At 39.7% G+C, this 25,887-nt stretch overlaps 1 protein-coding gene across 2 annotated transcripts in view; it reads left to right on the top strand.

Annotated features, from left to right (window-relative positions):
- Positions 1–9,212: 9,212 nt before the first annotated feature.
- The window catches only part of ST8SIA4 (ST8 alpha-N-acetyl-neuraminide alpha-2,8-sialyltransferase 4), a 52,056-nt gene continuing 35,381 nt past the window's right edge, over positions 9,213–25,887 (top strand). The window contains exons 1-3 of one of the 2 annotated variants that reach the window (XM_057384026.1): positions 9,213–9,715; positions 14,084–14,215; positions 25,450–25,707. In XM_057384026.1, the coding sequence (XP_057240009.1) occupies positions 9,603–9,715; positions 14,084–14,215; positions 25,450–25,707 (503 nt within the window). In that variant the 5' untranslated portion in view covers positions 9,213–9,602. Of the gene's footprint in view, positions 9,716–9,940; positions 10,161–14,083; positions 14,216–25,449; positions 25,708–25,887 lie in introns of those variants that run through there. The other variant, XM_057384027.1, reaches the window with a different exon arrangement.

The following is a 25,887-nucleotide window of genomic DNA, read 5'->3' on the forward strand; positions in this document are numbered from 1 at the left end:
TCACGCTATGTACAGCGAAAGGCAGCACACCGTGGAAGCACCTTGCACCAAGTATTCCCACGAGAGTTCTTTTTTGCAAACACTCTAATTTGCTCTATCTCGCTTGCCGGCAAGCGCTCACGCGTGGGGAACAAGGGCAAAGGCTCTTTAAAAGCTGTTGCTCTCACTGCGAGCAACCGCTTCTGCACGCTATGAATAGCGAAGGTCGGCACACAGTTGTCGCATCTTTGACCAAGTAGTCCCACGAGAGTTCTTGTTTGCAAACACTCTCATTTGCTCTATCTCGCTTGCCTGCAAGSGCTCACGCGTGGGGAACAAGGTAAAGKCTCTTTCAAAATGTGTTGCTCTCAGTGCTAGCAACCCCTTGTGCACGCTATGTATAGCGAAAGGCAGCACACAGTGGAAGCACTTTGTACCACGGAAATGCCGTAATTTTTTGCTATTAAAGACAGTTGGAAGACAATATAGTTGAAGGTATGTGCTCAACTCTTTTGTTTGAATTTATTTTTTGCAAAGCTATAAAATTCAGGCAGATTTGTACTAACTATCTAATTTAACCGCCTTTTAATTAAGCGACATTTAAAGTAGCAGTGATAARAATGGGATTTATTTCCCAACCATTGAATAGTTGTTGCTGTGATTTGAATTCAGAATAATTGCTTCTTTTTTCCATCTTGAACTCTATGTAGCCTAGGTGTATAACCAGCTGAAACCTTTTGCTAAAATTGTGGTTCTCAATGGTTGGCCATTAAGTGCCATTAAAATATAATATAATCTCACAAATCCRCCATTTAGTGTCTCAGAATTCTTAGACAAGGAAAACTGATGGAGTAATCTTTCATAATTTCACCAACATGTTTTCAGGAAATATGTTTTCTTTTCATGCAGTAATGAGTTACAAAGTGTTATAAATACATGAAACTAAAGCATAGCCTTTCCAGTGAAGGAAGAAATTATCTAATACTGCATCCCTGCTTTTTACAGTCATGGCTACTCACTTGGAAAAATAAATCATCATGCAAGCATACTTCAATAGATCAATATGACTTGGAGATAATTCCTTAAACATAATTTTTTCAGTAACAACTGAAGAGCAGACTGGTAATGSGTGTGCTGACAACATGCCTTAAGTACAACTAATCACTATGTTGTGCATGGGTTTCAGATTGTATGGAAACCTAAGTACACCTTGCTGTAATTCAAGGTCTTTCAGCCCTAAATCATCAACCTGGACCTTTTGTGCCATGTTAAAAGACAGAATTTGCAAGCACAGAGATGATCTACCTAAGTAGATCACTTCCCACTTGGAAGGGCCACTGGAAGCACCGCAGGATGAATACAGGGTGTTGTGGTTTAACCCCAGCCAGCAGAGCTGCCCCGGACTCACTAGCTCACCCGTAGAATTGAGAGAATCGGAAGAGCAAAAACCAGAGAACTTTGGGGTTGTGGTGAAGACCTCAATAAGGAAATATGCTTTTAATGCTTTTAATAAGGAAAGCAAAACCCACGCACACAAGCAAAGCAAAACAAGGGATTAGTTCACTGCTTCCCATGGGCAGGTAGTTGTGTTCAGCCATCTCCAAGAGAGCAGGGCTGCATGCCCATAAGGGTGGCTTGGGAAGACAAACACCAAATACCATAACTCCAAACTTTGAGTCCCCTCAGATCACCCTTTTCCCCTTCTCCATCCCACTTTGTATATTGAGAATGATGTCACATGGAGTATCCCTTTGGTCTGTGGGGTCACTTGTCCTGGCTGTATCTCCTCTTATCTTCCCACACATCTCCAGCTTCCTGGCCAATGTGTTAGTATGGAAAACAGAAAATGCCTTTATTCAGCAATAACAAAAACATCTCTATATTATAAACCCCATATTAAGCACAGCTGCAGGACACAGGCCCATATAAAACACCATTTAGAAAAATTAACTCTATGCTAGTCAAAACTAGCACACAAGGAAAACAGTTTCCAATTGCCCTGATGTCCCCGGGAGCAAGGGACTGTGCTGGAATCACTGATCAGAGGYCACCTAAAACCAGATTAACCTCAATGCAGCTGAATTAACTTCATGCAAAACATATCCCTTAAGCGGAACTCCAGTCTGTAACCCCTAGGCTTTAACACCTAACCCTACCAACCTAACCATAACCCTAAACTGAAATGGCCATAATCTTAATTCTAAGCACCCTAACTCTAATCCTAAACCAAGCCCTGAACTCTCACACCAAACCTAAACCCTAAGCTTAACACCAAGAGGAACCACTTAGAGGACAAGATTTCATTGCAGGCATGATCAAGCACAAACTCAGTGAAAACATACAGCCATGATCTTTCTTCCTTCCTTCAGCAATATGTCCAGTTCAATTAATATCATGAGGAGGTGTACGCAGTCCTTTGAAACTCTCAGGAATATCCACTACCTCATAAGGAATGCTTCAGCAGGGCTGGATAGTAGGCCAGGTTTTCTTGATTAATTTGCTAAGTGTGACAAGGAATACTTCAAACCATTTTTGCTAGTTTCAAAGTCTGAAGGAAAAGGTGSCTAGTTGGCCTTGTTGCCCTACTAAAGAGAGAAGGTGGAGGTTTGATGCAACCAGAAAGATGATTTCTTTCTGGAGTTGCAAATGTTTATCCAGTTTTACTTCAGATGAGTTTGCAATTGTTGTTAAACTGCCAGGATGGAAATATGGTGAGAAACTTAATTCACGTTTTTTTCATCTGACCTAAAAGAAACATCCAAGTCAAAAGCAGTCTGCTGGCTATGTCATGTCTTACGTTCTAGAAATTCTTCATTCAGACTCCAAAACAGAATTGTATCTGATCAACAAAGTGAATTTAGGGCTTGTACACAGACAGGATCAGGCACATTTAAGAAAGGGACAGAAGAGAAATCTTGAAGGAAGGACAAATCAAGACAAAAAGACACAGCTATGCACATTTCTTACCTTGTTTACTCAGTAGGCCTGAATGGTACTTGTACCCTTTCAGGACTGTAACCTTTTCTCTCATTTTTTTTATTGGACCAAGTGCAGCTACTTCCCTCTCTCCCAGTTCCCAGCTCCTTAATTCTTTCATCCTCACCCTTCTTCTATATCTACTTCTTCTGTCTTTCACTTCTGTTAGTTTCCCAGTTAGTTCCCCACTTCTGTTAGTTTCTGTTCTCTACCTCTTATCTCTGCTCCCTAATTTTTATGTTCATCCCTAAACAAAAAATACAGGTTGTCTTGAGCCTCATTAATATGGGAATAATATGGAAAGTACTGCTGCTCATCATCATCAAATTTCCGCATACATTCTCTAGGCATGTGATAGTCATTCTGATCAAAATTAGTGAGGTTTCCGCCTTCCTGAAAGGCATGCTAGCTGAGAACCATCTTGAATTAGCATAGAATTATCATTTTCATAATAATTGTTTGTGGTATTTTTGCAATATCCTACATCACAAAAGTAAGGAGATCATGACAGCTGATAAGATTTCTTTCAGATTGACCCATATCTTTGTCGCAGTAGATAGGAACAACGCAATACAAATAACAAGCAAAAGACACAGACAGACAGCTTTATTAGGGGCTGAGCCCCTTTTATCTATTTAGCAACAGGTGTATACTAAATCTTCTACATATATGGCAATTATCTACTGGCTAATTAGCAGCCCCTTCTCTACTTGTCAGCATATGATTGGTGTGTTGCAAAAGCTGCGATGTCATTAATTCTCGTGATTTTTCTCTGTCTTTGGCATCTGCCCTATCTGAYCGTTCTTCTTACACGTTCCATTTTTCTTTCCCCACAGACAGTCAAGGCCGCTCAGTCGCRTTGCTTTGGTAACRTCCTTCTCTGTCTTGTCCTCCTCCAGCCAGATTTTCAGACTCCCTTTTATTGTTCCAGATCTCAGGGGTACACTATTATTGGTTGAATTTCAGGTTCAACACCTGCAAGGCCACAATGCTGGCTTTCGGCCTCCGCATATCTTCATGATCACTCAGTTTGAAAGATGGATATGGTTTGTATTTTCCTACTTTGTAAAAGTGTCCATTGACTAGGGAAGCATGCAGTGCAATAAACTCAACAGCACATGTCCCTAAATGAAGCATTCTTCCTTGCTGTTGCACTGCAACTTTATCTTGGGATTTCTACACTGGCTAAATACACTACTGCACAAAAGAATGTAAAACAGAGTACAGCTTCATTGGGATTAAGTTCTAACACTTCCTAAAAAATTGCTGCAGAATTTCTTCTAGAGAAAAAGATACTCTCTTCCTGTCACACACACAGAAGAAATTTGGGTAAATTTATTTTAACTGTTTCCTCCCTATTTATCCTCTGTTTTTTCTCCAAGGCAGTTGCAAATACTAAGTCATCATTGCACGCTACTCACAAAAATGAAAGGGGAAGTGAATGTAAATATTAAATCTGACCTCCTTTTTGTGCCTCTGAACATCAAGAGAGATTTAACATCCATCAACACAAACCTTGAGTCGCATATAATGGAATAACTATGCAAAAATGCAGCTTACTGCATCATCTTTAGTTCTGCTGCTATGTTAAAGCTGTTGCATTGTAAACCAGAAGTATTTGAAATGCTGCTATTCACTAGTAATGCTAAAAAGGTAATACTGGATTTCTACTACAATAGGAAGAGATAATGTTTCAAGAGGCACACATTTTGATGAAAGCATGTGTAGATGATGATAACCAGAAGCATAGAAAATATTCAAATTTAGGCTGTAAGAGTAATTCTGCAAAGTTATAGCATTCAGTGTGCATTAGTACCAAGCAGCTATGGGGATGTCTGGGTGCCTTTGTTTGAACCATGAATAAAAATATTGAAGGATATTGAAGTCTGCAATGACAATGGATTAAAGTAGCAGTAGTACTAAAAAAATTCACAAGACAAAAGTTATTGTTTTAGCTGTTTCTTTAAAAAAATAATAGAATACTTAATATTATTAAACACATTCCACAGGATTATATCACAGTTAATAGTCTTAAGCACATGCAAGAATGCAGCATAAGCCATGTTCGCTCCTGACACAAAACTGTGTATGAACACATGAGCCTTTCCACAAAGTTGAGCATTTTGTTAGAAGTTATTATACAGGAATCAGAAAGCTGCATTCACTATAATTTGATCAGATTGGTATTAAAATTATATATTTAAAAAAATTAGTTAGAGGGTACCTGAAAAATTTACCTCATTCATCCTTCCACCTTGAATTAAAAATCCATTTGTGTAACTTTGTCCCAAAGACAACTAGTGGTTGAAATGCTAGAGCTTCTCCACGAAATCTCTCCTAGTGTTTCTCTATCATCAATGATAAAACAGACTGAATTAATTYAGAAGATATTTCTGGGCACCCACATAAAATATGAAATACTCATAATGAAAAAAGGACTTTACATGGTATTATGCACTAACAAATTGTTGTGGGTCTTTCCTTTCTTGGGGAATTTTTCTCTCCCATTTTGTTGCTGGGATACACTGATTGCCAGGTCATCCTTTTGATGGGTAGGCGATTGGTAAAGACAATAGGACCTATGCCCCACCCAAACGATCTTGCTGAGCACTGGGAGGGTGTGCGTGTGTGTGTGTGTGTGTGTGTGTGTGTGTGTGCGCGCGCGGGTAACTTCACTTCCTGCCCTGCTTGGCTCAGAGAAGGAGGTCGGCCTGCTACCTGTGAGGGGAGAGCTGGACTTCTCAGCAGAGCCCAGCATCTCCACTCATTGGTTCCTGTTTTGCTGCACTGTGATCTTCTGCCCCTGTGCCTTGCCTGGGACCCCTGAGTTTTATGCTGCAGTGGTTGAGTTCTGCTGCATTCCGTCTCACAGACATGGGATTCTGCTTGACTCCTTGCTCATCCGGCCATTCTGGGGTTTTCTTGCTGTCCAGAGGAGTACCGAGATTGAGGTTTCCACTGTGAGTTTACAGAGGAACTTTTCTCCAGCCATCTCTGCTGGTTTTATCCACCACGCGAGAGACCTGAACCAGCAGGGACCCGTGCCACCGCGCCCCCTGCAGCTGCCAGGGAATCATCGCACCCATCCTGCCCGGCCGGGAGCCAACATCATCCCTGCCCTGCAATTGCACCGAAGGTGAGCATGTGTCTCTGTAAGGCTGTCACTGGGTTTGAGACTGGGTTGGTTGTTGCTATTGCTGTTGTTACTTGTTTCACCTTGTTATACATATTTAGTAAAAACTGTTATTCCCTTTTATCCATATTCTTGCCTGAAAGCCCGTGATTTTCAAAGCTATAATAACTCGGAGGGAAGTGGGGTCATATCCACCACTCCAAGGGGGGTCCATGCCTTCATTGGCAAACACTTGTCTTTCAAACCAAGACACAAATGTAAATGTTTCTAGTTTCTAGCTACTTTCTTCAGCATGAAATACAGTCCTTCAAGAATGCTTTGCCACAGAAACTAATTAGCACTATGAAATTTGCAACACTTAAATGCATGCTTATTTGTACTTTCACATTTTTGCTCCTCCAGTAATCTTCATGAAAGAAATTTTACTGTCATCACCAGATGCCATGAATTAGGATTTACTGAACATGTATCTGGGTTCACAGAGCTTAATCATTCCTTTAATTCACGTAAATAAACCATGTTATTTGATAGAAATACTATTCATTATTTAAATATCATTAGATGTATGAGAAAGAGGAAAGAATTTCAAGGCATAATTTAGGTAATTTGTTAGAGTTATGAAGTGCTGTTGATAACACATTAAAGAAAGATAATTAAAGGAATTGGTTAAGTACTAGATATGAATGTTTAAACTCTATGCTAACTCTATACTAATGTTTAAACTCTATAGTCATTTTCTGTAATAATGAATTATATCATTGTGAATGAAATGTAACACCTACCTGAATTATATATATTCTATACACCTACATACTATTGTGTCTGCCTGTTACTTGAGTATAGAGCTAAAGAATAAATCTATACTAGGAGGGACAGCTAAGGAAGGCGAGAACAGCTAAGGGAGTGGTCTTCCCCCCTGTAGTCAGAGCTGTAAAGCTTTTTCTCAGTGAAAACTCAGGACTAGTTTTGAAGCAAAAAAAGTTAGGAACTTGCTCTGGACACACTTTTAAGCAACCTGTGTGACTCTTGGACCATGTTATGCAGATAACTTCATAACTTTGAATGGCACGGGCAGAAGGAATAGCACTGCAGGAGATGAGCTGGTTAATCTATCAGGATGCCAATCCTTTTCTGACCCAGGACAGTGTTTTCATGATAGTAGAACGAYAGGCATGAGAACAGCCAAAATTTTCAGGAAAATGCCAGATTGTTAGGCACACTGTGCTTTTGTTGAGAAGCAGTTTTCTCGATATTTTACTCAAGTGCAAACTGACAGTTTTACATCTCAGTAACTGAATAAAACTTTTAGCGTCTTTATGGTTTGGAGCTTGAAGTCAAATTTTTGGATCGGTTTCAGTGAGATTGGTTGCAACAGGCTGAGCAGAAAGAAAAACATACTCCACTGTGGTCATGGCACAGCCATTGCTGTCAGTTCTCAAATATCTTAGATATAGGCAGGTATTCCTCACATGGGGTGAGGGCTAGTTCTTATGAAGCAGCCGGGGAGCTGGGTTTTAACCATCAGGGAGGAAGAAGTGCAGGAGAAGGTGGAGGCACACTGTTTTCTGAACATACACATGGCCTGGCATGAAACCAAGGAGTTGCTGTGGCTAACTATATTGTAAGCTGCCTTTGTTAGCTGTCAGTGGAACCACGTAAAGTCAACTCTGAAGATGGGTGAATTTGGAATCCTCTATATAATTTTTCAAAATCTATTTTCAATAAGTCCATCTAACTACAAAACTAATCTAATATACAAAAATTCTATAATGTATAAAAAAGAGTATTGCAGATGTTCAGCAGGATTTACAACACTGACAGAATCTTGACTGTTAGGCTGAACATGTGATATAGTTTTAACAGAACTGTTACATAGGTTTTGGCATTGAATCTTTTTCTAATACAAAATAATGTCTGTCAGGAATTATGCAATATGAAATTTGAACTTCACTTTCACAGATAGAATGGGTTTTTCTCCTTTTGCTACTGATGCCTGTTAGAGCTCACTTTTTGAGACTAAGTTATCAGAGCCAGAGAGAGAAAAACACAGAAAATGCAGCTTGATGTGACTTGTGTTGAAGGAAATTGCAGTTTCCATTCCTTTCCACTGAGAGTGAATTAAAACTTTTTTACTACACAAAACTGATTTTTTTCGAACATAACAACTATTAGCAGTCTTAAGATTTTCAGCAACTTCTCTTTCTTCACTCCTAATGTCTTTGAGGGCATACTCTCTTGGGAAGGAAAAATCTGCACTTATTTCCAAATTTGCTTGCACCCTCCTGTGAAATACCTGTAATGGATCAGCTCTGGACACTGATCCATATCAGACCAAACAGATCCAGGGAAAGTTCTGTCACCCCGTGTACTGTTGCTTTTAACCTAAGCTAAGAAAGAAAAGTCACACTAAGTTTATCACGAACCCATCCTGGGTGGGAAAAGAGTGATGCTGGTCTTGCCTGTTTATAAAAGCAAACTTCAGAGCTTTGGGCAGATCCCTATCACACAGAATAAACATAATTTCCAGGGCAGCCCAGTCACTTTGAAAAAGGCGAAACAACAGTGAGAAAAGCGGATATAGCTAATAATTTCTTTTTCATGTTGCATTATTCATATCAAAGGTTTGTTTTATCTTGTTTCGTCTCCTTTTGGGGTTTAATGGGGTGGATTCGGCCGGACTCCAGGACTCCCGGCGGGTGTGCGCGGGGACCACGCCGCTTACTCCCTTCTCCTGCCCCTTTGGGGCAGGGAGACTGGGAAAAACGTCCAGTGCCCTGTTCAAGCCACAACCATCCGTAGGGGTAGAGAGGACAAAAAAAATACATGAACAAAAAAACCACAATGAACAAAACCCTTCATCCTTCTCTGAAAAGCAAGTGTATTCTTTTTCAGCGGCACAGCGTTGGCGGTCCCTCGCCCTAACTTTCAGACACCCGGAGGCGACATAGGCACAACCGACGTGAGCCAGGCGAAGAAACCACGCCTTCCCCAAACCAAGCGGAGCCGCCAGGGATCCCAGCCACCCCCATCTCGCACCGCCGATGCCGCCCCTCCCGCTGGCTCCGCCCCGCGCCGAGGCCTCGCCCACCCTGCGCGCATTGGTCGCGCACTGCCCGCCCCAGCCCCGCCGCGGCGAGGGCGGCCCTGGCTGGGCCTGTGGCCGAGCGGCGCCGCAGTGGGGAGAAACGTGGATGGGAGTCGCTGAGAGGTAGTCGGCTACACGCTGCCTGGCGCGGCGGATTGGTTTCCCCGGCCGAGGCGAACGAGTCATCCCCTGCAAGCCCGGCTGCCTGGCAGGGCAGGGCGAAAAAGAGACAAACTAAACGTCAAAGAATCCCCAGCATCTGCGCCTGTCTGGTTTTATTTTATCTTCTGTGATTATTCTGAAGGGAAAATAACAAAAAAAAATTAGAGCGCTGTGTTTTTAGCAATTCGTACCACGTATGGAGTTGTTTCCCGCACACCCCTGACAAACAAAGGAAGAAGGGGAGGAGGCCCGCGTTTTGCAGAAGACATGCGTTCCGTCAGGAAGAGATGGACTGTGTGCACCATAAGCCTGCTTCTCATCTTCTATAAGACGAAGGAAATAGCGAGGACCGAGGAGCGCCAGGAGGCAGCTCTCGCCGGGTAATTGCGGGGCACCGAGCCGGGAGGGTGTTCCGAGGGGGCGGTGGGGCTGTGTTGCCTGCATGAGGTCTCCTCCGTGAGCCCGCCTGGGTCGTCAGGTGGTTCGGCACCGCTGGGGCCGTGACTCTCAGCCTGCCGTGCCAGCGCAGCTCGGCGCTCTCTCTGGCGGGCGCGGATGCCGGTGCGGGACGGGTGGCGGGTGGGGCTTGCTTCCGGGGCTCGGCGGCCGCGGGGTGGGTGCGAGTGCACGGGGAAGGACGGGAGGCTGCCCTGCTGATGAGGTTGCTTCTCAGCCTCAGTAATGGGGCGCTCCTGGGAAATTTCACCTGTCCGCTGCTGCCCCGGCGGCCGGGGCGGCTGGAGGTAGCGGTGACAGCTGTCGAAACGTATTGTGCCTCGGTTCCTGCCTTGGTGACCTTTCGCAGGCAAGCGCGCCGAGACGCAGGTGACTGCCTGCTTCCGTCTTTGAAGTTTGCCTGGGAGCTCTTCTTGACTTGGTTGTTCCTTAAGGATTCTTCGTCTGAGAGAGTCTGGGTCATCTGTTAGCTCTCGAGCTTCCTCCACTGGAAACTCTGGTCCCTTGCTGAGACTTTTTGTTATGTGCTTTGCTGCCTTGACTTCTACTCAAAACGAAAAGAGTCCTTGCCATTTTTCTGTTTGCATCTCAGCTTTCTCTTTGTTTACGTGAATGCCTGCATTCCTTATTTTTCTCCCAACTTGTAGCTATTCTGTGGAGGTATTTGGTTTTCAGCCAGAATGTTTTTTTCTTGGACGTGTGAAAGGTTTTGTTTTCACCGGAACAGTGCATTAATTGCTTGGTCGTTTAATTAAATCAGCAAAAGCTAAGTAGGGGCTCACATMTTCTGTTTGCCAGTGCAAGTCGACTGTGGGGAGAATGCTTTCACAGAGGAATTTTGCCTTCTCGTGTAAGCCCTTGCCTTAATTTAAGGACGAAGCTTAAGGGGGTTGTACATGCCTTTACAGGCCTGGAGGAAGCTGAGACAATTACAGGCTACTTGGCCCCGGAGYTAAAGGGAGAAAGGGCATCTCACTTCCCTGGAAGATTGGTGCGGGAATTGGGCACGGCTGGACAGCCTCCTGAGAGCCTGACACCTTCCGAGTGCCATGTGTGTGCAATGTTGGCTTCCATTGTTATTCAAGATTTAACTTACTGGTATCTCTTTCTCAYGTTCAGCCTGGGTATAACCCTGGATTTTACCACAAAGCTATCTGTATTCTTAGGAGATGTACAGAAGTTTAAAATTTTGGGGTTACAGTTGTGTGAAAACACAGGAAAATGAATGTGTGAGGGAGAATTGTCATTAATACCCATGATTTTTTAGTGTGTGTTCCTTCCTCTCAGACTCGAGGGAACTGATGAAATAATTCAGAAATTACTTTTTATAAGTTTGCGAAGAACTTTCGAGGAACACCTTTCAGCTTTTTGCACATTGTTTGACACAATTTAAAACTTGCTAAAATGAACTGTTATTTTAATATTAAAGAAATGTGTTTAGTTATAAATATGTATGTTTCTAATAAACCTTTTTAAATACAACTGTTTTATACTTCTGACAGGTCATTTTGTGATATCTGTATTTCTTTGCTATCAGTGAGACTTCTGGTACAGTATGGTGCTACTCACTTTCACTGTTGAAATATAATTTCTCTTCACATCCTGTCATCTCATTTACTACTGTATGAAGCAGAAAAAAATACCCTAAAATTGTATTGCTAGTAACTGCTGCCCCTATTGATATTTCCCTTGTCTTTCTCCTGAATTAGGGGTTCAGGATGTTGGGTTATTTTTGAACTGCCATGTGGGAAGCAAAGTTAGTTTTTCATGAGATACTTTACTTTCAGAAGTTACGGACGCATTTTATGTTTATTCTAGGATTTACCAGAGGTAAATCATAGACAATCCAAAACGGATTGACTATATGCAGTTACAAATTATGTGATAAATTTTAAACTATGTGCTGTGTGCTCTCACAGGAAAGTGTGCCCTGCTTCACATAGACAGTAATGTCCCTTTAAAGGTTAAGCAAGTAATGAGACATGCATGTTATATGCAGTATAGGGCTTCTTAAGCAGTAACATCTCCTACTGATATGGAATTTTCTTGAGGACAGTTACTTTATTTAGTGAACTATGTTCAGGAGAAGAGAGAGTCTTACTGTATTGGTCTGGTCACTAATGCAAGGTAATTCAAAGTGAAGGCTAAAACTGTCAGCTTTAAGCAGCTGTTAGAGTATGACAGCTGCTTCATTTACATCAGAGAGGATTTGCAGTGATTCTAGAAGGTAAAAAATTCAAATTTCTTTTAGTCACTTACACAATGAAGAATTGCCTGGAGAAAGTTTTGATTTTTGTATATTAGTTTATTTTATATTGCTTTAAGTGAAAATTAAAACAATACCAATAAAAGAGAGAGGAGGATGCAAATGAGCACATTTGTGTTCGTAGTAGTACTTGAACACAAAGTGCCTAGGTCCTTCTTTCAGCTCATAAGAATATAATTTAACATTGTTTTTATGTAAGATCTAGGAAACTCAACAGCAGTTGTAAATGGTGAATATGGAAATCAACCATATTTCAAATATTATGGTTCTGTAAGTGTTGGCAATGTATTTTGTTGCTACGTTTTGTCATATTTCATTGTTCAAGTGTCTATTAAATAAAATTTAACGCAGAATAAACTAAAGACAGTTTTGAAGTATCTTAAGACTGAGAACTTTACCTGGATGTCATTTGGTAATTTTTTTTTAGATGCATGCACTCAATGCATCTAGAAAATGTATGCAAGGAATATATGTGTTATTAGGATTATTATAATCATTTTGGAAATATTTTAGGGAATGAAAAATTTTAATATAACAAAAAGTATCAGCTGACTTCTGGCTATTGAATTTAGAGACTTCTACAGCATCCTCCCATGCCTTCAAGCAAGTAATTTGTGTTCAGGTCTTGTACCTAAGATTGTAGGTTTTCGATAGGTGCCAGCCTTACCTCTACATCAGCTGATAATCAGGGCTGCAGGGTGTGGGTGTGGAGATGAGGGAGAAAGGGGGCTGCAAGTAACGCAGGTGGTTTTGATGAAGTGTATGATACTGCTTTGTTAGTAACAGGATTTGTGTGGTAACAGCACTTTTTAGAAATTACTACATGTTACCAGTTTTGTTAATTTAGCTTAGTTTATGTCCATTGCAGATTAACTTAAGTTCAGTCTGTTGTATGATTTACCAAATATTACTGCTTTATATATACAGCAGTAAAGTTGCTATATTTCTTACTAAGGGCAGTGATCCAATTGTCCTAAGAATTTACAGCCACTGAAAAACATGACTCAGCAATTCATGGAAAGCTTACTGTCTCAGCTTTCCCATTTTGTTGGTTGAAGGGCTGTAATCAGATATTCTATTTCCAAGTTAAGTTATTGTTATTTGGCAATATTTCAGAGCATGCTTATGTAACACATAAACAGATKTCTGTATATTATTTTCCTGTACACTCCTGAATTACAAGGCTGCTGAGTTACAAGACATTCTGTGTGGTAGATTGCTATACCTCACAACTTTGATATATTTCTGATTAACAGCTGTGTTTGAATTCAGCTGAACATTGCTCTGGCATCTAAAAGGGAGCAGTATGGATGATAATGGAAAGATATGAAGATAAAAATTGATTTTAGTCCTAACGCCTTAAGTTGTGCTTGCAGTGTGTGGGGTTCTCTGTTTCATTTATGTGATCCTGTTGGCTAATAATACACTGCAACCTGTGTAGCTCATCAGGTGTTCAGTGGTCATCACCAAAAGCTTACTATATTTTTTTAAGGTTACCTTGCAAAAAAGTTATGATTATGAGAACAATGGACAGAATAAGACAACTGGGGTGGTTTGGATGTGTGCGTGCAAAAGTTTCAGGTAGTATTGGGGAAATTTTGTATTTTGTATGCCATTAAACTCCAGAATTCTGTGCATAAAAGTCTTAAGCATCAACAGGAGTCCAAAGAAATCTATTAAGCCAGTATTACAGATTATGAGCAAATGCTGGGCAAGGTCTTCAGATTTAACACAAACATACTGAAGTTTTGTCCAGATTCACAGTTTGGAGTTTATTGTAGTTCATGTTATATCTGTTCCATTACAAATATAAATATATTTAAGTTCGTCATTTATATATTTCAACTGTTATAGATAGCTGTAGCATAGGTTTTTTCCAGTTACAGTTTGTTTTCTTTAGAAAGCTGAGAGACCATTGCTTGTTTTTGTTTTGAATAAAAGGATATATTACTGATGCTTGGGATGTAAATTACTTAAACTGAAGTTAGTCTTGGCATAATTGTGTGTTTTCTATGTTGCATTGCAGAGATGGTGAACTGAGTTTGAGTAGAGCAATGATCAATAACTCTGATAAGGTAATTCGAAAAGATGGTTCCTCAATCTTCCAGCACGCTGTAGAAAACTGGAAAATCAATTCTTCTTTGGTGATGGAAATAAGGTGAGTGTCTTAAATAGAAAGCAATTAATTTCACATTGCCTGTAATTATTTTCATTCATGTTGCTTTATAGTTCCTCTGGTCTGTAAAACAGTAATTTGATATACATTTGCAGGTGGATGTTTTTTTACTGTATCTATTTAGGTTTCAGTGTTAAATGCAACCTACATAACATTAGGCTTCAAAGTCAAGTCATCCTTCATAGGAATCTGGCTGTAACTGTCAGACGTGTGCAATCAGTGTCTACATTTTGCATGTCCATATTTAACCTGATTGTCTAGAACTCTTCCACAGTCAGTGGTGATAAACTGGCACTTTTAGRACATGATTTTCTCTCATCCAAGAGGTTTGAAGTAAAACAAGTGAAAGTACCATGAGCATACCAATTTTTCTCCTTTGTCTGCAGAGGGAGCTTATACAGCTCAGATGCAGGAGTCAATAGCTGAATCTTCAAGAGCTATGAATCCAGTTGTGGCTGGTCCAGATATCGGGGTCAGACAGTGACAGTGTCTAAGACAGTGTCTTAGACAGTTTCAATTCTTGAAGTCAGAAAAGCCAAAAATGCCTTTGGCACGCGGTGAGGAGGCAACCCAGACACAGAGTTGAAGTGAGTGGTAGTTCTGATGTGTCTTAATATTTACAGTGGATCTCTGCACCTTGAGGCCAGATGGACTAGCAAGCAGATGTCTCTTGAGTGTGTTGTGTCATATCTTCCCTATCTTCATCAGGAAGGCGGCCTGTGAGAGAAGCATATGGGGCATGGATTGTCAGTGTGGAGGACTAGGAGTGTCACATWCTATGAAAAGTGAGGGAAGTAACTATTTTTAGCAACATTCCTATAGCAAATTAGACTTGATTTTCTGAATATTAAGATTTTGAATACAAATTTGAGCTAATTTAAATGTGGGTTTTTGGAATTACCAATTCTGCTTTTATAATTTCTTACTTTTATTATTTTTTTTAAATTGAAGGACAGTTTACACGCCCCTTGAACATGCATTGTTTCCACATATTAAAGCATGGCTTCTCCGAATGAGGAATTTAGGTATTTTTTTAATGCCTGCTATTTTATGTCCCCAATTCCAAAATATGTAGAAGATCTAGGTAGTTCAGAAATGTATGTATCTTAGGTTATGGATCTGAAACTTGGGAGAAAACTGCTTTTTCTACTTGTCAAGTAAACTGATTTGGAAATGATGTGACTTAGATGTCACTTAGAGTGACTCATAAGTAGAAATGATACTTATTCTCAGTCATTTTACTGAAAAATTGAGTATCATGTTTCAGAACCATTTTAAACCAATACAGCTTGCTGCTCAAGACAATCAACAGAAACGAAAAAAATATTACAATAACTTTTTGTTTAAAATTAAGAGAGAAAATGAATCTTGGGTGATGCTAATTTTCCACCTGTTTCAAATGCAAGATATATCATTCAGACAAAGAGATAAAACAGTAAAGAATGCTTTAGTTTTCTTTCAACCTGTTAATACATATATATCTTCTCAATCTAAATCCGTATGTTTCAAAAGAACTTTTTTCTTTATTATTGTCCACAGGGAAATTTCTCTCATTTAATTAGTATTGTGTACTTAAGAAGCATTGTGATATGTGGGGATTTTAAAATATTGTGCAGGAAAGTATTTACTTTTTTGTCTTATTAGCAGAGTGAAGAAAAGAGTGTATCTTGTACACTGGCTTAAGTACTYGCAATAGAGGTTCCACTGTATTGTTGTAAGATTTTCTGTACCATAGAGAGCATAAAGTTGAGGTTATTTAGAAATCCACTTTGCCAGTGTCTTGTTTTGGGAAGAAATGGCTGCCTTCATGAACACTGGGACAAGGAATAGGTGTGAACTAGTAAAATATTTTAGATTGGTGTGACTTAATGCCAAAAGTTGACATTAACTCTATAAATGAAAACCTTACTCTCCAAATACGGGGTTTAACAAGTCCAGGTCCTAGGTTTGGCTATAACACTGGTTCTAACAACTCCCTCCACAGCTACAGGCTGGGGGCAGAGTGGTCAAGTCAGAAAGGGGCCTGGGGGTGCTGGTTGGCAACCGATTGAACATGAGCTGRCAGGGTGCCTAGGTGACCAAGAAGGCAAATAAAACCTGGCCTGTGTCAGGAATAGTGTGGCCAGCAGGACCAGGGAAGTGATTCTTCCCCTGTAACYCAGCACTGGTGAGGCCACATCTTAAGTACTGTGTCCAGTTCTGGGCCCCTCAATTTAGGGGGGATATTGAGGTGCTCGGATGGGTCCAGAGAAGGACAACAGAGCTGAAGGGTCTAGAACACATGAAGAGCTGCTGAGGGAGCTGGGGTTGTTTAGTCTGGAGAAAAGGAGGCTGCGAGGAGATGTTATCACTCTCTACAAGTGCCTGAAAGGAGCAGGTAGCAGGTGGGGGTTGGTCTCTTCTCCCAGGTAACCAGCAASAGGACAAGAGGACACAGCCTCAAGCTGCACCAGAAGTTTAGGCTATACATTAGGAAAAAATTCTTCACAGAAGGAGTGATTTGGCATTGGAATGGGCAGCCCAGGGAGTTGGTAGAGTCACCTGGGGGTGTTTAAAAAAAGACTTGATGAGGCACTTAGTGCCATGTTTAGTTGAGAAGGTAATGTTGGGTCACAGGTGGGACTTGATGATCTCAAAGGTCTTTTCCAATCTAGTTTAGTCTGTGAAAAAGGGTCGGTGCTACTAGCCAGCGATAGTCTTTCTAGAAATCCTCTTTGCTAGCATGCATAGCACATTCAGTTATGGTTCTCAGCAGTGACGAAGGCATGCTTTTCTCGTGAGGAAGCCACATGCAATGGCTTATGATATGTCCTTCAGTCTGGTGCTGACTTAATTATGTGTATTCTCTCACTTTTACAATTGGTTTGTTATACACCTTTCTTCCATGTTGCAGCAGTAATTAAGTGTTTTAGCTCTGTTTTTAAACTTACACACATATCGAGACTAACTTCAAATGTGTTGAGGAAATTCCTGCAGGATTCTTGTGGTTTAACTAACAAGTGAGCCTTCCAGAATATGTTTCATGCACTGTGTAGACCATGGAGATGATTTGTAGTCTTTTATTGCAGCTGTTAATGTGAACAGTGGTTGGTGTTCATGTGGTGTGAGGTTGACCGTAGGAAGTAAAGGTGAGAGAGAAACAAAAAAAGGTAGTGCCTCTTGAATAATCTATAAAATGTTATCAGTTCTAAGCAGTGGAGAAATAATTTGTGAAGCCATTAATGTACTGCATAAAGGTATTTCATAAAACTTACAGTCACCCATAAATGACAGCTGCTTTTGTGTCTTAGATCAGCTCGCCATCCACTTCAGCAATTTGCAGATATAGAAAATATTTGAGAGAGTTTTGCTCTGTGCAAGGACTGTTGACCAGTGATATGTAGAATCTTGTTGATTGGCATCTAGGATATGACACTTTTCTATTGCTTTGTTGCCTTTGTGGACATTATCTCTGGCCATCTTATTTTTGCTCAAGTGAGTGATGTGCATAACAGCCTCAAAAGCCTTAGGAATTCTTGGCAAGGCCTGGCTCAGATAGGAATATATGATTGATGAAGCACCTTTATCGGGATTCCATGAAAGGATGGAAAGCTTCCACTGGATTTCTGGTGCTCTAGGGCTTTGCAGCCAGAAAAGGCAGTCTGTGGAACGTAGCAACCTTCTTGGGAGAGCAGCAGCCCTTTGGAGGTGCTAAGCAGGCACAAGAAGAAAGAGCTAGACTTTCTGTGATTGAGGTGGAAATTATGGATATTACTAATTACTTCAGACAGAGAAATGTGCTGCTTTGACAATCAGAGAAGGTCTAGTGGGAAGGTGATTTTTTTTGCGACTGATACTACCTTCTCATTGCTGGCAACTTTGAAGAAGAATTGATAATCCCTGACAAAGGAAAAGAGTACTTTCTTGGCTCCATTTCTATCAGAATTATTTCAGTCATGAAGAAAGGAGTCCACCATCTATTTAAGGACTTAAGGTTTTATGTCTTAAGTCTTTTCAGCTGTATGTAGCAATGTGAAGGTTTTTGTTATAGCTGTGGAAATAAGAAGACTTTATTTGTACTGAACGCCATAGTTCCTGAAAGTAGGGATGTTGATGTTGCTGAGGTGTTACAAACCTGTCTGGGGAAGCCTTCCACACAGGGCTGATGACAGGGTATCTGTGATTGGTGTGGAATGTACCACAGTCAGATGTTTATTCCACTTACTTGTGATTAATTATGGGGAGTTATGTTGAAAGGAGCAGGAGAAGATTACAGATTGCAGGAAGGCAAAAGTTTTGAAAAGTACATTGGGAATGTATTTATGCCTGCAATGTAACAGAATATTTCCTGTCAGAAAAGTCTGAGATGTTAGCAGCATCTAAAGATGAAAAAAAAAAGGAAAAAAGGCATCTTCTTCCTTCAAATGATTCAGATTATTATCACTGTTTGTATTATAAATTAGTGTGAAAGAGCTATGATACATCCCAGAAGTGCAAGCAGTAAATACGGAAGCAGCAATGGAGCACTACAATTGCTCAGATGCTTTTGTAGCAATGTTCTGGAACCATGTGCACTGTTTCCGTGTGATATTTTTTATGTCAAAGGCACAGAAACCAAGGCTCTTTGGTCTGGTTTAGTCATAATAAACCTCAGGAGATTTTTGCTTGCCAATCAATCTTACTCTACCTTGCTTATCTTCATAAAAAGATGGTATATGGATGACCTTCTGTGATAAGCAGGATTTGAGTAGTACACTTTTTAAAAGCCTGTTTTGTGTTTGCATGCCCACTCTCTTGTATTTCAGCACTTTTGTGTGTGTGCTACATCAGTAGGAGCTCCCAGGAATCTTTACAGGGCTATTTGTAGTTAGGTATGTTTTTATCAAGTCCAAATTACTGGTTGAACTAGATGATCTTTCAAGTCCCCTTCCAACCCAAACTGTTCTATGATTCTTAATATTGCTTTCCTGAAAAAACTTTATTTAAAACTTAGTTTCAGACTTAAGCAAAACCCAGCACAGGTGTAAATACCTGTGATCCCTACTGCCTCCTTAAGAAACCAACAGGAGCTGGAACTCTAGTCATGTACAAGGGCAGGCTTGTTGCCACAGTGTTTGTTCTTTTATGTTTGGGTTTTTTTTAAATTAAATTAATTTACCTGTCAAAAAAGCATGTTTTATCTAGGCTGAGAGCCACCTTGTGCTTTTGAACTGCAGAGTGCAAAGCAGAGTCAGGACTTGCAAGGGTTAGAAAATGAAGTTGTTTGTAAAGGTCTGTCAGATAAAGTTGCAGGAGATCAAGAAGAGGGATCAGAAATCTACAACATACCTGCCCAGCTGAAAAATAAAAGTTTAAAGAAAAGTTAAGTGACTCATATTCAGCTAAATGAAGGATATTGCCAAGAATAAGGTCTAATCTGTTCCGTACACCTGGCAAGGTGTTAGGAACAAGAGTAGCTTCAGCTGCTGTGGGAAAGGTCTGAGAATACTGTGCTTCCAGTAAGGCTAGGGAAACACTGACAAAGGTGCATGGAGAAGTTGTCAAGTTCCCACCACAGGGATTATTAGGAACATATTAGATAAACATGGGCTGGTGGGCATGTAGCTAAAGGCACATCTTCAGTGGACGCAGAGAGGGTCAAGTAAACACTTAGTCCATCTCTGTTCCATAATGTGATTGCTATTGATTGAGCCCTRCTAGTCACTGAGGATGTATTTCAGAGGCTGTCGTCCAGTCAAGTCCAGTAGCAAGGATTTACAGCTCTACCTTCCTCTAAAGAAATTACTTTTCTCAGGAAAAGCATTGGTGGTCATACTTCAGTTTTCTTGAGAATATAAAAATATATCTATTTTTAGACAATCTTAAAAGTCAAATCTTCCARTTGTTTGTTTTATTTCTTTAATTCACAGAATTCTGAGGCAGATAAAGAATATTTTGAGATTATCTAATAGTTTTGCAGTACAAAGACCACAGCACCAAATAAAACTAGGAAAATGCATCTTAGTAGAAAAATGTCACCATATTACCCCAGAGCAATACATAGTTTTAACATKTGGAAAGCTATTCAGAGACATTATTATCTGCATGAACTATATCAAATAACTGGGAGTTTCAGTTGGTACTGAAATTATGGAGATGTGTTTCTGTTTATCAAAGAAAAACCCTAGCTCATCCACAGATTATGACCCTGTTTTTGTGAGTCGTGTGAACATGTTACAAGCAGCTACAATTAAGGGTGAGTTACATCAGTGTCACCTGGCTACAAAAGTAGTTTTGTAGCTGTAGTTTTAATTGTTGTAAGAAAATTTGGGGACCACCTCAGTGAAAATGTTTACACATTTTAGCTCAAGGTTGCAGAACACCTTTTCTTTAACTTTTGCTAAAAAACATGCTCTTTTTTTCCCTTGCTGGTATTGAGCTCACTTTTGAATTTAATATGCAGCTTGAAGAGGATTAGCACTTACTTGTCATTATTTTGTCATGTCTGTTTAATCAGAATAACCTTGTTGTGCTATTTTTAGTGCTCTTTGTGGGACAGAATAGAGGTTTAAACAAGTTATTATTAGCATCAAGATTGACTTGAGTCACTCGTATGCTCAGTATGTGTCATGTATGTGAAAATGGGAAGTATTGTTATCCCCATGATACAGTTGAGTCAGTAGCAAGAGAAACTTCAAACAATAGCATGAACTCTGTATTCTTTATYATATTTCTTTCAGTGTTAAAAATACCTGGATACAGTAAGATGAATCAATAAAAAATAATTTAATGTTAACATTATAGTATGTTTCTTACATGAGGATTCTGTTGTGTACTGTAAATCCTGTGTGTACATTTAATTGAATATGCTAATGACAGCTTCAGATAAGCAAAGATTTTTAAATATGTGAGAAAATAAAAAGATTAGTGACTTCTGCCCATCTCAACATTCTGTTGAAAAATAAATTGCTTAGACATTTTGGAGATTTCAGCTGTGTTATGTAAGTGGTTGTTTATCTGATTCTGATTGAGATCCATCCACATTAATTTTTTGCAGGACTTTCGTAATCGTGTAGATAAATGGATTTTGAATATAAATTAATTCCAAATTAATAATGGAAGCCAAGGTGCTATTACATTTTTTGGCACTTTTTGCATAAATTCACTACCTTCCTCCTACTTTTTAAAATAATACGTAAGATACTGTGTTCATTGTTGCTTTTTTTGGCTAACATGGATATTTTTAGGCCAATTTTTTTTAGGTGTCAGGGACTAAAGCAAATCTTGTGGTGATTGTGGGACTTTTTGTATTTGGAATCTGGTTTCTGTACATTTCTCCTAATTTTGGGAGGTTTTGAGACTCATTTGTCATCCCTTCTCAAGTCAGAGTACATGAGACTCCAGTCTCTGGATGGCTTGGCTGGTGTTATTCTTAGTTTTTGATGAATTCATATTGTCCTTTACAGCACCAGCTGTAGTATTTCTCTTCCTAGGTAATAAATAGTTGAAGTAATTTTTAATACTTCTAGTTCCTTCTTTGTTGCTGTTTTTTGTTTTGTAGAAGTTGATCTATCTGTTGCAGAGTACCCACAAAGTTAAGGTATCAAACACAAGGGTATTTAAAGTATTAAATTTGAAGGCCAGAGTTGAGTCTTTGTCTTCCTTTTGCAGTAATGCCTGGCCTTGCCTGGCCTTACGAAAAGCTGCAGACAATAACATTGTCTATCCTTTGTTTTTCTGAGTCTCTCATGTTCCTCAGCATAAATTGCCTTCTCTGATGCTGTTTCATTCAGCTGTAATAGATAGCCCATACGTGACAGCTGTAACAGATAGCCCAAAGACATTCCAGATATTCTTTCCCTTTTTTTTTTCTGGCCTAGTTTAGGAAATGAGAGGAATTACTTAAACCATTTTTCTTTTGTTTCACTTTCTGTATGGCTTATAAGATTAGTTCCATGGTGAGTATTCTGTGTGGTTGTTTGCAGGATTCAGATACACTCTTTTTTCTGGAGGTAGGAACACAAGAGCTGGCTAGTGAGCATGTGTGTTTCTATAGTTCATTGCTTCTAATTTGTGGGAGATTATTTCCCCTTTATGGCTGTGGCTAAGTGTTACAACTGCTAGAGTGACATCGCTAGTTATCATTTCCTGCTTTGATGTGCTCTAAGGAAGTTCTGCTTTAAAAGCTTACTATGCAAAAATAACATTCTCCTAGTCAATTCTCCTAGATTCAAAATAGAATCTATTTTGTTTTTAATTCCGCCTTACCTACTGACAATAGTGAAAAATTTATTGTTTTCCTTGTCTTGTCAGACTTGCAGAGGCAAAAGTTTCTAGTAGAATTATGATGTACTAAACACTCTGCCTCAGCTCAGCACTCCCTGTCTGTTCCATAAGAGTGCTGTACTTGGTTCAGATGTGATCTCTCTTCACAAACATAGCTGCTTCACAGATGGACACAAGCTTTACGAGCTTGTAAAGCTTTGCTCACTTGCAATCCTCAGCTCTCAATGGCTTCTGCAGCTCTGGCCTGGAGAGTTTTTCAGCTTTTTGTATCAAGGGTGTTGATGCCTGAAAAAGGCCTAGAAATAAAACTCCATAGACTGGCTTCTATAGAGCAGGTATTCGTTTATTGCAATGCTGGTGTAGCGCTGGAGGTGAGGGGGTTCACTCCTAACCCATCTGCCTTTGCTTCAAATTGGCAGTTATTTATACAATAAGCATGGTGTAACATTACCGTCATCACTACACCCACCATCATATATGGGTACAGGAATACACGATTCTGATATCACAGTTCTGCAAGTACGCATAAGTCATCCTCAATTTGGTGGTCGTGGGGGTCTCCCARTAATGAGATACCATCATCTTCATCATGGTGGACTTCAGGGCATGTGCYGTTGTGATATTTATGGTTTTTTTTTTCTAGTTCTCCAGGTCTTCATTTCTCAGTTTTCAGCTGACTCTCTTGTGTCTCTGCCAAGTTCTCATTAGTGCTCTCTACTGTTCCTTGTTATAGCGTCTACCTGTCTACTTTTTCTGATTTATGCTCCTTGGCAATTTTGCGTGTCCACATACTAATCCAGCTGGCTGGATTACATCCAGCTGGTGCACTGTATGTTGCTAATACCCTATATAAAAACTTATAACAGTATATGAAAAGGCTATTATTGATAATATATTGAAAGCTGTTACATTGTATATTAATAGTATGTAAAAAGCTGTTACAGTCTATATTGATTATAGAATAAGAAAAAAGTTTATCGGAAGTTTTCAATTAAGGCCTCATAAGCATCTTGTCACTTTGACATAATCCATAGGTATCAGTGTACTGAAAACTGCTCAATACTGACAGTGCAGATATTAGTCATTGCAGCCACTAGTCATTGCATTCCAGTCACTAAGTATCTCTTTCGAACTTATATGTTGAAAGTGTGCCAGTTTTTGGATCCCAGTCCATACCCGTCATGGCCAGAATGGAAGCTTTGGACAGAGTTTATTAGAAAATCCCTCCCACTGAATAAGGAGGTACAAAACTTGCTTTCTAAACCCCTTCCATGCTTAAGTCCAGCTCAGAGAGGCGTCAAGGTGTGGTTTGATCCAATCTTAGCTCCAATCTTAGTGAACAGTTGATGTTTAAAGAATTGTGCAAGTGCAGTTGAACCTTTGTGCAACTCTGTCCCACAGGATTAAGGATGGCAAACCAAATATACTTACATTACTAAAATAAATTATTTATTGATGATCATAAGGATAATTTCTAGACTTAAAGATTATTCTTATTTAATACATGGTACAGGTATAACTTCTAGCATAGTGCATTATTTACTCAAGCCATGTTGAGGCAACAGGATTAAAGCTAGCAAAGTAATTCAGTAGAAATGGATGGCACTTGCCCATACYAGTGCTGTGGGGAAGTCTCTTTTACTCGGTCTTAAGGAGTAACCTTGAAGTGGATTCCCACTCAAGCTAGGAAGCTGCACACACACATCCAGGAGGGATGTGTCAGAATTCTCTGCCATTAAAAAGAGGGCCTGGGTTTTTATACTGTGAAGTGATTGACAGCCAGAAGTATCAGTTGAGCAGCTTTGCTTAAATTACCAGCACTGTCACTGTTGGTTTATCATGAAYTTCTATGAGTGGCTCTGTGTGCTGCATTCTCACCAGTGACATTTTCTCTCAGGAAGACTGTTCTTCACTAAATAGAATAGAATTGAATGTTTGGGTTTGATGAGTCAGAACGGTCTCAGCATTCTTCAACACCAAAAGCAGATGACCCACTGCTCTCCATCACCAATGGTAACTTTTGCAAATAGAAGCAAATTTGAGCTGCTTTACTGTCACTTGGGCAAATTATCTTGATGGCCCCATAAGCCCCACAGATACCGTGGCTTGACTTCTCCAGCTGACATAAAAGCAAACATTATTCATCAGTTATTTGCAGGTGACCGSAAGTATACTGCTGTTTAATCATCATAGTTCACTTGATCCATGGTAACTTATTAAACCCTCATATTTTGGTCACGTGTGCCTGAACCTGTCTAACAGTTTAAACAATTAATTGCAGAAAAGACAATAAATGTTTCAAAGTGATGATGAGTTTATAAGTGATTTTGGGCTCAGCTAACAGCTTGACTGGACTCTGAGCTGCCATAGTTTAATTTGCAGTAAGTTTTAAGCTGATTTTTTCAAATTGGTAGAAAAGACTGTGGGTGTTCTCATATCAAGTTAATTAAGAGAGCTTTAGTTAGATTTCAATAAATTAATAGGAAGTTTATGCTAAAGTGAATATATTACTCTTATGGTAAAATAAGAATCTATAAGGAAAACATGGCCRTTCCTGAACTAAGCTTATTTGTAAGAGATGACCTTTCCTGAATCATAAATACTTCATGTATTTAACAGTGTTTTTGTGAAAACTACCATGGTCTTTTATTAAAAAGTCTAATTCCAGAATTCTGTGAAGATAGTCAAACACAGTTTGCTTGCAAATTTCCAGTTACCTTCCCTTAGTCTTTTGGTGCCTTTTTGTGTAAAAGTCATTACGATTTATTTCTGTAGTATTTATGTGTCACATTGTAACCACAGTCTGAACTCTGTCCTAACAGCTTTACTCTAAGTCCATCTCAGAGCGTGTGAAATGGCCCTAGAAGGACTACCCTCTGCTTTTTGTTGCATCCCTTGCAGAGTCTGTTAGGTAGACTCCATTTGAGCARGGAGTGTTGCGTTTTATCTGTGTATTTTTCCTGTCAATGCAGAAAAAATATTCTTCAGTTCTTGGATGCTGAAAGAGATGTCTCGGTGGTCAAAAGCAGCTTCAGGCCAGGAGATGTAATTCATTATGTACTGGACAGACGTCGCACTCTAAACATTTCTCAAGATTTGCACAGCCTTCTCCCTGAAGTTTCACCAATGAAAAATCGTCGATTCAAAACCTGTGCAGTTGTTGGGAATTCTGGCATCCTTCTGAAGAGTGGTTGTGGTAAAGAGATTGATAGCCATGACTTTGTAATAAGGTAAGTTTTTATCTGCTGTTGAAAATGCAGGTTATATTTTCTTTGAGAAATGTTTTAATCTGAGATACTTACTACAGACTTTATTTGAAATTAATCTGAAACAGGATCCATCACCATGTGATTCCTCAGATTTAAATTCATGCCTGTGTTATTGCCAAGAAGATTATTTTTTACAGTGAA

This window comes from Malurus melanocephalus, unplaced genomic scaffold, assembly GCF_030028575.1.
Source record: "Malurus melanocephalus ecotype Western Australia unplaced genomic scaffold, MMel_1.1 scaffold_679, whole genome shotgun sequence".
Taxonomy (NCBI): Eukaryota; Metazoa; Chordata; class Aves; order Passeriformes; family Maluridae; genus Malurus; species Malurus melanocephalus.